This window comes from Papaver somniferum, chromosome 6 (genome assembly GCF_003573695.1).
Source record: "Papaver somniferum cultivar HN1 chromosome 6, ASM357369v1, whole genome shotgun sequence".
Classification (NCBI taxonomy): Eukaryota; Viridiplantae; Streptophyta; class Magnoliopsida; order Ranunculales; family Papaveraceae; genus Papaver; species Papaver somniferum.
The window spans coordinates 2,742,822-2,758,460 of NC_039363.1; the positions used below are offsets into that span (position 1 = coordinate 2,742,822).

Below are 15,639 nucleotides of genomic sequence, written 5' to 3' on the forward strand. Positions count from 1 at the left end.
AGGCAGGTGTGGAATACCATGGGAATATTTTTTGTTCTTTATTCTCTCAGCAAGAATTTTCACCAAAAGCAGAGTAATAATTTCGCAAACAGAAAGAGGCAGAAATTTCACACTTTGCAGATCAATGACAATAGCAAAGAAGCCAGAGGCAAATATTTTTTCTTGAATATAACTCTTCAAGCAACATTCAAGAAAAAAGAGGCAAAATGTAGGATCAGAATATCGCAAGAAAATTACATTTGTGACAGTTTCATTAACAACGCCTTGCGAGTGTCGCGGAGAATGACGTAACAAATGACGATGGCAGAAACATGAAGAAAGTGTGACGGTTCTGCGAAGTTCAGAATGTTGACGAGAAGTTATATTATAACCTTCGCGAAAGTACTCGCAAGCAGGATCCGAAAATGAAGCATATTCTAGCTGTCATCCACTATGTAATTAACCTATATAAAGAGAATGAATAAGTCCAAGAAGGGATCGGTTTTTTGGAGTGGGAACAAAATTTTGAGGAGAGAGAAAGTCTCAAAAGAGAGTTTAAGTTCTTGATTTCTATTCTTAATTTCTTAAATATCCTGTAAAAGTTTCAGTAATTCAACTACATAATAAAAGTGTTGTTTTTCTTATGATCATTCAAATCTTTACATGTGGTGTAGTGTGGGATTTCCTGCAACCAGGGACGGACCCAGGAAGTACAAATTTTCTTTTAAGATTCGGGCTAGAAGCTTGGTCGAGCAAAAAAAAAAAAAAAAATTAGGCTTGTGGACTAGCAAGATCACCCCGGGCTTTAGCCCAGGGATAGGTTCGTCCCTGACTGCAACTACATGCTTTGTCACATGCAAAAGCAGACAAGACTCCATTCCCACCAATTTTGCAGTACCAAACACATCGGCTTACACAGTAATGGCAGTACCCGCAGTACTAGCTCTTCAAGGCCACCTCGGATGGTTTAGCCCGTTTCGGGATATGTACGTCATTTGACAAGGATGTGCGCCCAACGACCAACATTTAGGCAGCTTATATCTTATACAATTACAGTTGGTGATAATTTTATTTACAAGCGTTATTTTCCTATATATATTTCTCTATTTCACCCATGTTTGAGAGTACTTCATCTTGAGCAAAATATTAATTAATATATCTTACAATGGGTGTTATTATGGTTAATGATTTGATCCATCAACTAATCTCATTTTTGTACCATCCGAATATACATTCTCAGCAAAACCGATGGATCTCAATATGTCGCCAGAAAAAGAAGCATGGAAAGTTAGAGATATTACTCATAAAATGTCCAACGCCTAGTTTTAGTATCTAATATTTGAAATATTGACGGCTGGTATCTAGACTAATCTTTGACCATTTCAGTAATTTTAATTTTAAAAAAAGTAGTTTTACAGTAATATCCTAAATTTTGGATTTGGGAAACCACCACCTTCTTCATCGTTTCGCGACAACAAAAATGGAAGATGTGGTGTGTTGATTGATTGCTGATGATCCTCATCTTAGTGGTGGTTAATTTGCTTTCGGAGGATTTCAAATTCGATTGAATTAATGGTTGCTGAAGCTATTTGAAGACCTGGGTTGTATGTGGAATTCAAAACAACTATACAGTTGTTGCTATTAATGGCAGTGAGGAAGTGGTGCTCGAGTCGAGTTTATTAAAAATAAAAAATTTATTTTATTAAGTAAACGGTTTCAAGAAGATTAACAAGGACATTTGCAATAACGTGAGTAGTGCTTTATTAATTTATTTGGATCTTGTTATATTTACTTATCATATTTACAATGACAATCTTTACACCGTAATCTCTGTTTTCAAAACAGAGAACTCTCTTTGGAGTTACAACTTTTTGAGTTGGGGTTTGAAGTGCTTTCTCAAATACCACGTATACAAAGTTATAAACCAAACAACAAGACATTTTGCTCACACAAAATTGGTCAATTGACCCAATAATGAGAATTTATAGGTGAAAAAGACATGTAAAATTTGATATTGTTTAACTTAACGAGAATGTAAAAATAGTCATCATGTAAATAGTTTCATCCTACCCATTTTTAAATATTTTTCTTATTTTGATTTACATGAGGATGCTTCTAGTTTCATCCTCGCTATTTTTAAAGTTTAAGCTAGGACAAATCCAATTTTATTCTTATTATTTTATTTTTTTGTGTCTATTTTACCCATACTAATTTTTACTCGTTCATTAGAACCATGTTTTAAAAATATTTGGACAAATATACTATTTTCCGTTTCACTTATTAGTTACCAGGCTGACATGTTTAAAAACACTAATCACTCACCCACAACTTAATGAGTCATGAGTGACATGACCAAGCCTTATGCCATATATCAAAGAAAAATAATTATGTAGTCGGTTTTAAAACAGTTAAACCAAGAGACTCCCCACTCACACAGGAAGCCAGTTCAAACGTATACCGTTGTATGACTGGAAAAACCCAAAAAACAAGGTAACAAATTTATTAATAAAAATAATTATTCTTTATTAAGAATATCAACCAATAATATTTCAATTATTACCTACCTAAGTTAGGTGCTGGACATTTATTGGGTATCATATTTAAAATAACCCAGAAAGTTACCATTTTCGCCACTGATTTCTCATTTCTCACTTGTGGTTCTCCTCGTCAACGCTTTAAAATCATCGAAGATCTTTGAAATGCATGTCTTTTATTTTATTTTTGAAGGAATTAGGAGCATGAAAGCTCCAAACTTCATCGATAATAATATATAATTACATAATATTCAATTGTACCCATAAATCGAAATACATGATTAATACAATTATCTTGAACATAAAAAAATCTCAAACAAAATTTTGTACTAAATGTATGTAAACCGACTGGAGAATCGAAATGTTCTAATGGTTATCGTCATTTTGCTGGGTACTCTCCGAGAACATATGATGCTTCCATAAGAGAAGTAATATGCCCAAATTCTTCATCGAATTCTGCAATTTTTGATCATCACGTCCGTAGATGGTTGTATGAAAGATTGAACAAAATCGAAGGTCCTCCGGGAGGTATGAGAAACCGTAATGTCACAAACTTGTCATCCATTATCAGAAATAAAAACTATTTACAATACCAATTGCTATAATGCAATTTGTTTTATTTAAAAATATATTATGATAGACAAATCTACCCGGATCTTAATTTAAAATTAAAACCCGGGCAGAAAATGAGAAGATATTTAAAAGAATCGGAAAATAGGTTATTTGTCCAAATATTTTTAAATTATCGTTCAAATGGACAAGTAAAAATTAGTATGGGTAAAATGGACACCAAAACAATTGCAAGAATGAAACTGGATTCATCCTGAATTAAACTTAAAAAATAGCAAGGATGAAACTAGATGCATCCTGATGTAAATTATAAATAAGAAAAAGTATTTGAAAATTGGTAGGATGAAACTGTTTACATCGTAGTTATTTTTACATTTTGTACATTTAAACAGTATCAAAATCTAAATATCCTTTTCACCCAGAAATTGTTGATTTTAATCAATTTTGTGTAAAAAAATACAATAAAAAAGATGAAGATAATTACCAATATTTAAATATAATTACTCCGTAAAGAAGATAATTGTTTATGATGAAAGATAAGGTTGGAGAGCAAAATAAAGAGAGAGCCTTTTAAAGTTCCAGAGTTTTGATATTTTGAAATGCATGTCGAGATCGGGGATTCTTCATGGTAACCAACTTTATAATACTTTTAGGTTCCATTAATTTTAATGCGTTACGTACTGAGTTTAAGGGTAGTATAGGAATTTCTGTTTCATGAATATATGAAACTTTAATTTACCTAGAAACTTGTAATCCCAATGAATAGTCCCCAAATCCAAGACGAATAATAACATGTTTACAAATCCAAGGCGAATAATAACATATTTGATACACCTTATCTTGTATACCGGATACAAGATAAGAGACTTGAGACCCCGATCCATGCATAATAGCAGCACATCTGGAAGATAGGAAGATCTTGGATTCCGTTGTCGCGGGGCCGGGTTGGTGAGATGTTCCTACACTGGACAAGCAAATGTGGTATTATTTTGTGTGCCCATCATCACTGTGTTTAGTGGAGAATTAACATATTTACGAAACCATTTAACATGTGTTAATTTGGTGGGGGCATGCATAAGCGCACTAATTTCCTTGTACACTGGACAGCCTCTCTCGTTCTCGTTCTCACTCTCCCAATATAAAGGCCTATCTCGACTTAAAAGTGTTTCTTCTACCTGCAAGTTTCTTTCATCTTGAGCTAAACATTAATACATATCTTACAATGGGTGTTATCATGGTTAATGATTTGATCAAATCAACTAATCTTATTTATGTACCTTCCGAATATGCATTCCCAGCAAAACCCGAGGATCTCCATATGTTGCCAGAAAAAGAAGTAGAGAAAGTTACTATTCCCGTCATTGATTTCTCATTCCTCACTTCCGGTTCTCTGGATCAACGCTCTAAAATCATCGAAGATCTTCGAAATGCATGTCAAGACTGGGGATTCTTCATGGTAACTAACTTTATAATAATTCTAGCTAGGTTCCACTAATTTTCATGCGTTACGTATACTAAGTTCGAAATGATAAAATATGATTATCTTAACTAATTTTTGTGCGACAATTGTAGGTGGTGAATCATGGAGTTCCCGAGAGTTTGAAAAAGGATTTGATCGATTTGTGCATGAATTTCTTCGATCTGAGTCCAGAAGAAAAGTTGCCTTATCGGGGAAAATATGAGCTAGACCCACGGATTGTTTTGGACCATGAAACAAGTTTTGACAATACCGTCGATAACGTCTCGTTTTGGAGAGATCAGTTTAGGGTGTTCGTACATCCCGTTTTTCATCCTCCTCATAAACCAGAAGGTTTGAGGTAAAATATAAATCATACTCTAGAGTATCATTTTTCAAAATCAGAAAAATAATGATATGTTAATTGGTTTTGTCTGCTCATGCAGTGAGGTTCTAAGTGAGTACAGCAAAAGATCAAGGGTTATAATGAAAGAATTGCTTAGAGGAATAATGGAGGGGCTAGAATTAGATGTAGATGACATTGAAAATTCACTTGAACTAAAATCGGGTGATCAAATCTTTTCTGCCAATTTTTACCCTCCTTGCCCACAGCCAGAACTTGCCATTGGTCTGCCCCCACATGCGGATCACGGGCTACTAACCCTGCTCATTCAGAACGATGTCGACGGATTACATATCAAGAACAAGGGGAAATGGGTTGCTGTGAATCCAATACCCAACTCCATCATGGTTAACACCGGTGATCATATGGAGGTATAGTATAAATAGCGTTCTCGCATAGATTTTTTCAATAATAAGTTATAGCTAAAAAAATATAAGTTTCTTAATTATTTTTTTTGGTTTTGTAGGTACTAAGCAAGGGAAAGTATAAAAGCGTGTTACATCGAGCTGTAGTGAACAATAAGGAAACAAGGATTTCCTTGGTTATGACAAACGGATCAACAAACGAAACTGCTGCTACTTAAGGAACAATAACAAGACACCAGATAAAGTCATGGAGAAAAAAATGACTTATGGTACTACTCGTGCTGCATCTCTGAAATATTTGTGTTTGAATATGTTTCACTTGCTTTTGTGTTCAATAAATAAAAATAATGTGTGTAATGGATTGGACTGTTAAGGGTTCAAATAAACTAAATGTGTAACCGGGCTTGGAGGGGAAACTGTTGTTGTAACATTAAAGGCGTTGGAGCCTCGTGTGTGCTATTGTTTTAAATTGTATTGCAATGTATTTCTATGTGTTCTAATACTGTGTCTGTGAGTCATTTTCGATTACTTCTTTTGTGCCGCTGGATACCCGGAGTCCCTTACACTTCATTGTCTCCATCAAAATCAGAAAAATACTGATATATATAAGAGCGTGTTGCATCGAGCTGTAGTGAACAATAAGGAAACAAGGATATCTTTAGTTATGACAAACGGATCAATAAACGAAACTGCTGCTACTTAAGGAATAATTACAAGGCAACAGATGAAGTCAAGGAGAAAAAATGACTTATGGTACTACTCGTGCTGCATCTATGAAATGTTTGTCTTTGAATGTGTTTCCCTTGCTTTTGTATTCAATAAATAAAATAATGTGTCTTGGAATTGAACTGTTAGTGGTTCAAATAAACTACACGTGTGATCGGTCTTGGAGTGGTAAGGGTTCGTCTTCAAAATGTTGTAATATTGGAGGCGTTGGAGCCTCGTCTGCTGTTGGTTTAAGTTTGTACTGCAATATATTTCTATGTGTTATAATTTTCTAGACTTATTTTAAATAAATTCTTTTCGGAGTTATTCACAAAGATATGGTATGTGGATGCACAAAGATACGGCTTAGTTGTTTGGCCGGATGACCAAATCCTCAATTGGCACGATGCAAACATTGAATATATATGAGTTACAAGGGCAGGGCGTTATAATATAGCCACATGCTTCTTTATTTTATTTTATTTTATTCTGTGATGGACTCGTGAGCAGTGGATCATGAGATCATGACTTAATAATGGTGAAGTCTAGTACTTGTATGATTGTTAATTACACAAGATCGTGATGCGCGCATAATGCTAGGGTTTGTCATTCTTGTTTTAAAAAGAGAACTCAGCTCCATGATAAATTTCGCATGTTCTTGTCGTGCAATAATGAAAGTCCGCCAGAACTGGCAGAAACGCGCCAACAACACAACCCCTTGTCGAAAAGAAAAAACAAGAACTTTATTAACACATGCAAATATATAATAATATATTTACATATTAATTACATGCAATAAAGAATATGGAAACAAGATTAGTACATGCAAAGAATAATATGTGATTGAATGCATGCAATGAAGAATATGGAAACAAGATTAGTGCATGCAAAGAATAATATGTGATTGAATGCATGCAATGAAGAATATGGAAACAAGATTAGTACATGGAAAGAATAATATTGATGTAATTAGTTTTAATTTATTTGATTTATTTATAGGAATAGATTTAATTCTTTTGATGTAATTATAGTATGAGGATTCTCACTCATTCAATGTATTTGTACAAGTAGTATATATACAAAATAATGAAATCAATCTCAATATAGTTGTATGAGATTCAAAACCAAAAACAATATTTCTACATGGTAATCTAGAGCTAGGTTAGATTTTTTTTTCTCAATTCTCTGCAACTGCATCAACAATGGTTGTTGAGGATGAAACTCTACCTCCTCCACCTCTCAACAATAATCCACCTAATAGGGAATCCGGTCTATCCCCATCAAGCCCATATTAAGTTCATCCGGCTGAGAATCCTACCACTGTCATCTTCACCCCTCTTCTCACGAGTGATAATTATTGCATCTGGGAAATAGGAATCAAAAAGGCCCCAAGTGCTAAAGCCAAACTCGGTTATATTGATGGATCCATTGTGAAACCCACTGATCCAATTGATCTTTCCCATTGGACTCGAGCAGATGACTTAGTTGGTAGCTGGGTTTCCAACTCAGTTGACCCAGAAATTCGTGGGAGTGTTCAATCATTCCCATCTGCAAGAGATCAATGGTTAGAGATCAAAAACCGATTCTCTAATACCAATGCTCCTAAGCTTTTTGCTCTCAAACAATCAATATCTTCATTGAAACAAAAAAATTTGAATGTTGCAATGTATTTCACTCGGCTCAAGTCTCTTTGGGATGAACTAGATTCATTCAGTCCTCTCGTCCCTTGCATCTGTGGAGAAGGCAAGGATTTTTTAGATCACCACAATCAAGATCGCTCAATGGAATTCCTACAGGGTCTTCATGACCGCTTTTCTGCTCTCCGCAGTCAATGAATGGAGCCAATGCCATCTGCAGCAAAGCTATACAATCTTGTAAGGCAGGAATAATCACAACAAGGTATAAACTCATCCTGCATTACTCATGTTGAATCTGCAACACTCGGTGTCTTATTCAGCTAGACCAAATCCAAGGTCTTATTCCAAACCCGGAACTACACCCATCGTTGGCAAAGGTACCAACAAGAGACAAATACCTTTTTGCGACCACTGCAACAAACATGGTCATACTCGTCTTACCTGCTGGAATCTCAATGGATACCCAAAAGATCCTCCGAGATCCAGAGATACTTCAACTCCGGCATATGTTGTTGCTGCTGCTGTTCCTAATACATAGGCAGCTCTTGGTATAACTGCAGCTCAATATGCCATACTTATGTCTTTATTGGAACCAAACAATGGAGACATTGTTGTCACTCCATTTGTCAATTTTGCAGGTATTGCTCTAACTTGTTCTTTTAATGTTTGGATTGTAGATAGTGGCGCAACTCATCACATTTGCTCCACTCTCTCTTATTTTTCTTCTTACACATTGGTTATGAACCAAATCACGGTTCAACTACCAGATGGACTGTGAACTTATCTCCCAATATTCAACTACTCATTTTTTTCACATTCCAAGTTTTAAATTTAACTTGATCTCTGTAAGTGAGCTTACAAGCACAACAAACTGTTGTATCAATTTCTCACATGAGTCTTGCATCTTTCAGGATCGTCTCACGAACAATGAGATTGAATGGAGTAGGCGTATCGTTGGTCTCTATCATTTCAGTTTCCAACCATCAGTTTTGTCTTTAGATGCTAATAAACCAGTGGATATATGGCACTGTCGTCTCGGACATCCACATATGGATTGTTTTAATTTTTTAGCTCGTAATTTTGCTTATGTTCGTTCTTCATTTAAACACTTATGTGATGTATGACCGCGGCCAAAATAATCTTGTCTCAAGTTTAATAAAAGTGTTTCTTTATCGAAGCATCCATTTCAATTAATTCATGCTCACATATGGAGTCCTTTTTCTACTGCCTCTTTAACTGGTGCAAAATATTTTCTTACAATAGTAGATGATTACTCTAGATGTACATGAGTATTTTTGATGAAAGTAAAGTCTGAAACTTTGAAGTTTCTCAAATATTTATTTTCCTTTGTTATAAAACAATTTGGGCATCACATTACCAACATCTCCTCTGGTATCAGAGTGTCGCTATTTGCGACGAGTCTTTGACCGAGGCTTTACTCCACGTCACCCTATTTAATTGTCCACGTCTTAGACCCAACGAGGCTACACGTGAGGGGGCATGTTGAGACTATTCTAAGATCCTGCGGTTTATAATTATTCGGGCCTCTCCACTCATTGCCAATTGGTTTTGAGTTGGATGCCCATATTCTACAAACTTCAAGAACCCATCTACACGGCTACTTGTCCATGTTGAGTGTCACACCTATTTGTAGATCATGATCTCCCTGCATCTAGGTGCTGCTGATGATACTCAAATTTCTCTTGTGAATGATCTTTGTATTTTCTAGTATGTACGTCAATATATAATATTTGTCAGTTGTAAATGTCTGGATTTGGGACTGAATTGTATTATTAGAGTGCGAAATCTTGTGATAAATCGTCGGTAGATTCTTTGAATCTTTGGGATTCCTTTGTCAACTGAATGGTCAGCAGAAACGGTTGTTATAGTTAACTGAATCGTCGGTAAATTCTTTTTTTCTTTATAATAATATACATAAAGATTTACGATTACATATCTGAAAGATTACATTAAACTCTTCTTTTTGTTTTAAAAAAGACTAGATCTAAGGATTCAAGATTAAGCAAAAATAGTGCTTACGACAAGCCTGAAATATATCCATGTTAATACATGAAAATAATCAATCCATGAATAAGTAGCCCCTTAACCAATCAAGGGTCCCTTCTCACTAGTGGAAAACAGAAGTTTCACCACCAGCACGACAAGTCATATATACGAGTTATACGACCATTATTAACCGTCTCTGTTGGGGTCTGATAAAGCGCAACTGTTTTATACTACCCTTAGCCGTATGTCTCAAAACAACAACTGATTTTAAGGGTCACGAGGTACAAACCTTTAGCGGTGGGTCTCGTATTTAAATTATAATATAAAAAAATATATATATTCAGATTTGCTGAAATGCATGAATGCTTAAATCTGAAATATTCTGACTGGACATCAAATGAAACTCAAATTTAATTCAGATTAAAGTCGAGTTCAATCCAAACTGAATTCAAATGAAACAATAACTTTAACTCAAACTCAAAATTCAACATTCATTCATTGTGTCCATTAGGTTTAAGATTACACAACAAAAGGATTGAATCCTAAGTTCAACACAACATTTAAGTTCTAGCTAACTAGTAATATCTAAGATTGAACAACAATATGATAAACTAATAGACATTTGATTAAACAACAAATTGGAGATCTCAAGCTTATGTACAAAAAATTAGCCAGGTCACTTGTATACGGAGAAACACTTGTAAGATAAGTCAATAACATCTAGATATTCTTCATTATCAACAAACCATCTAGTGTAATTCTTGAAACCATCTCACGTAGTTTCGCTTGCCTGTAGTTCTAATGTGTACAATTAGTATTATTATTCCCATGTAATTGAGTACGGTAATACGAAAAGATGACCACCTTACCTTCCAACACATTAGTTCTTAGCTCTCTAAATTTTCCAATGATTGGGCATCCTGAAAGGAAAAATAAAATCATCCAAAATATTAGTAATGTGTTTTGACAAATATACACAGATATAGCCGAAAAGAATTAGAAGGTTGTATCAGCCATGAGTGAGATCCAAGACTCCAATTGGTATCCAAGAAAAACTTACATGATGCAGAATAAGCTAAAATATGTTGTCATCACTGTAATTTGTATTTTGAACTATAAAATAAAGACAATTGTGCTGAAAGGTATGCTCCTTATTTTCTTTCCAAAATTAAAGGCTTAATGCAAAGTTCAAGTCTATGATCAAATCTGATGTTCTCCATCGCAAATTAAGTGAAATATATATATATTTTCTCCTGGACACCAAGCACCACCAAAGCAACTAAGCAGAAAAATATTCAGAAATTCATGTAGAAGAGCACTAATTTTAAAACTCATAAGGATATTAGGACTCTAAATTACCTGCTTCCCAAGATACAGAAGACCATGTCAGAGTGGTAACATCCATGTGAGAGGCTCCCCAAGCTCAGCTTCATTACGATCCATCAAGGAAAGTATGATGGACAATGCAACATCCACGTGGCACGAACCCACGAAGACCAATCCCATACAGATTGCAGTAAATGCAATCTGTTCGAGTGGAACATTTGAATCTCCTACAATTGGAGATAATTGCTAATAAATCTGCAACACCATCTAACAGTCAAATTCCATGTATAAAGATAAACTAGTTAGAAAGGGTTCACTATACTACGATAACTTGCTAGGTGATTGTGTTTCTTATGTTTCTTTTGTATTGAGAGTATTGAGAAGTTTATTGTATTGCTTTACATGTTCACAAGCATCTAAGATAAACTTACCCTGGTGTCACTCTCTAGAGCGGCTTTAGCTGAACTCATGCCCCCACCGTACCTGTATCGAGAATCAGTAGAGACAAAGAGTCACTATACATAAACATTGGAAGATCCGGTTTTCATTTATGTGTGTCAAACTATGAATACACTCGTATAGAAAGCGGTATGTTAAACAGAAATACACGGTCCAACATAGTATGACATGCTAAATTTCCTTCTACCGAATAATGTGAAAAGTTACTCAAAATTTGAAAGTTAGGTTGAAAATATCTTAGATTCCCCTGTATGTTCTAGCTAAATCATCTTAAATCATGGGACAAGAAGTGTTCTGTAAATTCTTCTTTACTTGAATAACATCAAATGTCAGAAAGCTAATGTTTAGTTGGTGAAGAAAAGAAGAGGCTCATCTTGAAACAAACTGATACATGATGGACTCATTATTAGTGAAGAGAAAATGAATACCGTGAACTAAATAAACAATCATGGTTGAGTATCAAAAGAGTAAAGAATCCATAATCACCCATGTTATATCCAAATTACTGTTAACATATTAGACTTACATTATTGACTAATAGAATTCATAAAAGAGTAACTAACACATACCTAAATCATATCTGGAATTACATATCAGTGACAAACAAGACAAGGTGCATGCACAACTCAGGCATTACATATCAGTGACAAACAACACAATATGCATGAACAAGATTCATCTTATTCAGATAAAATAAAGTCATAAACACTTCATTTATAACTAAGGGACTAGATTTAAACCTTAAATTATGGCTACTCTGTTGGAGCACCACTCCTATCTCCTCCAAACACCCCTGGCGCTCCCCCTCTTGGACCACCATGATACCCATCTCAGTGACCACTATATCTTGGTCAGTCACTACCTTCGTAATTGTGTCTGATTACACCACAAGAACAACAACAAAATCAACGTCACGATACTTTAAAAACAAAATTTCACCGTTAGTCAAAAAGGAATAACAGAAAGTTAAGAAAGTGATACTAATGCAATTTCATATCTAACTATCATTAACAAAGTGATACTAACACAATTTCATATCTAACTATCATCTGTCAAAATGAGATAAATATTTTCATTACCCGCCTTTATGGAAAGAGGGCAGTGTATGTGCAACTGCGGTTCTACCAGAACGGATATATTTCAGTTTGTCCGAAAACAGAGAATTCAACTAAACTAAAACATGTAAAATGAGAACTTTTAACCAAGGTTAAAAAATTGCATCGAAAAAGCTGGTGCTAGTTATGATCCTAAGTAGTAGTTGTAAAGCTTTTCATGAATTCTATTTACAACTGTAAGTTTTTGGTACAGATCCCACACTTTCTCTTTATCTGATCAAAATGGGTAAAAGTTAAACTGACATGGTCCATTATTTACTATTTCTGCACTAAGGAGACAAATAATATAACATGATAAAATGAATTAGGGCGCCAACCAACCATAACACTCAGTTCCTATCTGTAGGGACATGGGGAGGTATAGTACTCCATTTCTGTTACTTTTTTGCAGAGTTGCACATGTTTAACTGATGTGAAGTTCAGTTCAAGGTATAATTACCTACTACTTTGTATCTGCACCAAAATATCTTTGCCAATACGTGTTGCATCTCTCTCTCTCTCTCTATCCTGTAGCAGCACGCAAAATGGTATGTAGTATCTGACAAGCAACTTCCAGTAAGTTAAAGTACATGAAAATGCTTATCCTACATACAGTTGTATCTGTTTCAGTTACAGATGTGCAGGGTAAGTCTATATCCTTGCTTCACAATTTAGTGAGCAAGAAACAGGAAATAACTATGCGTAACTCAAGTACTTATCATTTCTCAATCAACTCAACATCCACAAAACAATGAACTCATATGAGAAAAAGTACAGTTCAAAGAAAATCACATAGTTCAACTTCCACCAAGAGGAGGCCAAAACATCATTAATGAAAAATAAATGATTTCCACCAAAAGAAAAAAAAAAACTCAAACGGTACCTGTATTTGACCATTTCAGGAAAAGCAAAGACATCTTCGTCAAAATACTCAGTTCCACCATAAGGTACTTCATAAATAGTCCTTCAAAATCAAAATAAAAACAAAAAATAGATCTAAGCATCACAAATAACAAAGTTCTGCATGCAACCAAACCCAGAGTTCTTGATAATCAGTTACCACTTTCAGTTTCTTTCCATGTTAAAGCTCATGTCATGGAACCTAAGAATGACCCAGCTGGAATCAACCAAAAGCGAAACTGAAACATCATCAACTCATGATGTCCCCTAAAACCCAAATTGAAGAATCAAAAAGCAAATTAACTCACCGCACAAAACAGACAAGCAATGTAATGAGCAATCTTTATTAGAAAACTGAGTCATCATCTACTTCATCACCATCACAAGGAATCACATTAGGAACCATTTTAAGTAAATCGCATCCCTAATCAATAAAAAGAACACTTAATTGAAACTATTACCAGTAAAATCAAGAGCTTTGGAAAACACCCTAACCTTAATGTCAGAAATTAAATTTCTGCAATTGAAGACGATGAAGAAAAGTGAGTCATAGATAATTACCCAACTAATCGCGAGAGGATTTTATAATTGAAATCACAGAGTACCATTGGAATCAATTATTTCAACATAAACTCAACTGCCACCCAAACTGAAACAACACAAACTCATGATATCATAAAATCCCCTATACCCTAAATTGAAGAAGAAAAAAAAACAGAACTGATAAGAAGTGTAATTGAACAACTTCTGCTTCATCGCCACCACCACACCATCCATCATCATCAGGAATCATTATAGGAACCGGGTGAAGTAAACCGCAACCCTACTCAAGCAAAATAACATTTCAATCGAAACTATTACCAGGAAAATCAAGAGATTGAAAATTCACCCTAACCCTAATATTAAAAATTAAATTTCTGAAATTGAAGATGATGAAGAATTCATAGATAATTACCCCAATGAATCGCAAAAAGTATTTCATCATCGACAACACAGACTATCGATGAAATCGATTATTAGCTTGAGGGTATTGACTTTTGTTTCACCTTCCGGATCTGGACCGAGAAGAAGAAATCGATTCTTTGAAGAAGGAGAAGGTGATGGAGGTCGATCGAGAGCAAATGTTTAAAGTTACAGAGGAACAAAAATAAAACAAGAGAAAGATGAATATAGAGATGAGTTCGCTGTGAGGCTGTGACCTAGAGAGAGAATAAAGATACTGGAAGATATAAGATAAAGACGTGTACAGATGTACATAGATAAAAACGAAGAGGGCAAAATGGTCCAGCCGTTCATTTTACTAAGAAAATCGTGACCACGTAGAGTGTGGGGCCCAAAATCGATTATCAAATACACATCGCAGGTTGGGGTCGTTGAACCAGTAGATTTATGGGTATATTATTTAAATGTCTTTATTTTTTGTCACCAATAAATATATTCTTATTCAATAATAAATATGTCCTTACATTTTTATAATCTTATCCATTTAATATTAGATTATTTTAATACCCTCACTCATATGATATTTTTCTTTATTTCAAAATGCAATAAATTTCTTCCTTTACCATTTCTCCACCACCATTAGCACCACCACCACCAACATTCAACTATCATTCCACCACCACCGTTCAACAACCACCACCTACCAACCGCCACCACCACTAATATTTCACCACCGCTCCTTAAGCACCACCAACAGTCCTCCACCATCACTAGTTCGTCGTCGTCGCCGCCATCACCAGCGTTGCCGCCGCCGCCACTGCCACCACTGGTTCAGATATATTTTATATCAACAAACAGTAATTGATCCAAATAAAAATAGAACAAACAGTATTTGATCCAAAAAAAAAGGATCAACAATGAAAGTGGATCCATGTAAAATGGAGTGAACTTGGCGTGAGTCGAACACGCATCATCTGAAATGGAGTCAGCCATGCTACCATTGCACCACAAGTTCAACATTGGAAGAAATTTACATGATTTAAACTACAAAGCATGATTATACTTATCCAAGGAAATATCGTCAACAATAGGAGTTCAAAGGATCAACAACAATAGCTGATCTCATAAAAAATTGGATCAGTAACAGGAGTTGATCCATATAGATGGATCAACAACCATTGTTGATCCCATAAAAACATATAAACAACAACAAATTGATCATTACTTGTAGCTTCATAAACACCAACAACTTCAAGATCAGC

General features: G+C 35.0%; 3 protein-coding genes across 32 annotated transcripts; 2 read left to right on the top strand and 1 right to left on the bottom strand.

The window, feature by feature from the left end:
- Positions 1-4,237: 4,237 nt before the first annotated feature.
- On the top strand, positions 4,238-5,835 carry LOC113286670 (protein DMR6-LIKE OXYGENASE 2-like). Its single transcript, XM_026535245.1, has 4 exons — positions 4,238-4,539; positions 4,656-4,900; positions 4,986-5,313; positions 5,409-5,835. Exons 1-4 carry the CDS (start codon positions 4,306-4,308, stop codon positions 5,523-5,525), a joined length of 924 nt encoding a protein of 307 aa, XP_026391030.1. The 5' UTR covers positions 4,238-4,305; the 3' UTR covers positions 5,526-5,835.
- A 1,379-nt stretch (positions 5,836-7,214) lies between these two features.
- On the top strand, positions 7,215-7,847 carry LOC113290317. The gene is made up of 2 exons (XM_026539929.1): positions 7,215-7,281; positions 7,387-7,847. Exons 1-2 carry the CDS (start codon positions 7,215-7,217, stop codon positions 7,845-7,847), a joined length of 528 nt encoding a protein of 175 aa, XP_026395714.1.
- A 2,274-nt stretch (positions 7,848-10,121) lies between these two features.
- LOC113286671 lies at positions 10,122-14,645 on the bottom strand. 30 transcript variants are annotated; one of them, XR_003329420.1, is made up of 11 exons: positions 14,391-14,645; positions 14,181-14,258; positions 13,897-13,952; positions 13,744-13,801; positions 13,596-13,652; positions 13,419-13,499; positions 12,996-13,063; positions 12,182-12,317; positions 11,414-11,465; positions 11,016-11,237; positions 10,122-10,576 (listed from the first exon to the last, which is right to left on the bottom strand). XR_003329420.1 is itself a non-coding variant. In XM_026535252.1 (10 exons), the coding sequence occupies exons 4-9, from the start codon at positions 13,799-13,801 to the stop codon at positions 11,229-11,231; spliced, it is 435 nt and encodes a 144-aa protein (XP_026391037.1). In that variant the 5' UTR covers positions 13,997-14,084; positions 14,181-14,258; positions 14,391-14,645; the 3' UTR covers positions 10,122-10,576; positions 11,016-11,228. The 30 variants fall into 30 exon arrangements, 8 of the variants coding, with proteins under 8 accessions (XP_026391037.1, XP_026391035.1, XP_026391034.1 ...); XR_003329414.1 differs by lacking the exon at positions 13,897-13,952 and having other exon boundaries at positions 13,997-14,258; XR_003329407.1 differs by lacking the exon at positions 13,897-13,952 and having other exon boundaries at positions 13,744-13,859; positions 13,997-14,258.
- Between the last annotated feature and the right edge of the window lie 994 nt (positions 14,646-15,639).

Excerpts from the sequence above, each read along its gene's own strand:
- LOC113290317 (XM_026539929.1), top strand. The coding sequence starts at position 7,215 with ATGGTTGTTGAGGATGAAACTCTACCTCCTCCACCTCTCAACAATAAT. Across the intron at positions 7,282-7,386 it reads TCCACCTAATAGGGAATCCG|GAATCAAAAAGGCCCCAAGT; the intron begins GTCTATCCCCAT and ends TCTGGGAAATAG.
- LOC113286670 (XM_026535245.1), top strand. The coding sequence starts at position 4,306 with ATGGGTGTTATCATGGTTAATGATTTGATCAAATCAACTAATCTTATT. Across the intron at positions 4,901-4,985 it reads CATAAACCAGAAGGTTTGAG|TGAGGTTCTAAGTGAGTACA; the intron begins GTAAAATATAAA and ends CTGCTCATGCAG. Across the intron at positions 5,314-5,408 it reads ACACCGGTGATCATATGGAG|GTACTAAGCAAGGGAAAGTA; the intron begins GTATAGTATAAA and ends TTGGTTTTGTAG.
- LOC113286671 (XM_026535252.1), bottom strand. The coding sequence starts at position 13,801 with ATGATGACTCAGTTTTCTAATAAAGATTGCTCATTACATTGCTTGTCT. Across the intron at positions 13,500-13,743 it reads TTGCTTGTCTGTTTTGTGCG|GACTATTTATGAAGTACCTT; the intron begins GTGAGTTAATTT and ends TTGATTTTGAAG. Across the intron at positions 12,318-12,995 it reads GTGCAGATACAAAGTAGTAG|ACACAATTACGAAGGTAGTG; the intron begins GTAATTATACCT and ends TGGTGTAATCAG.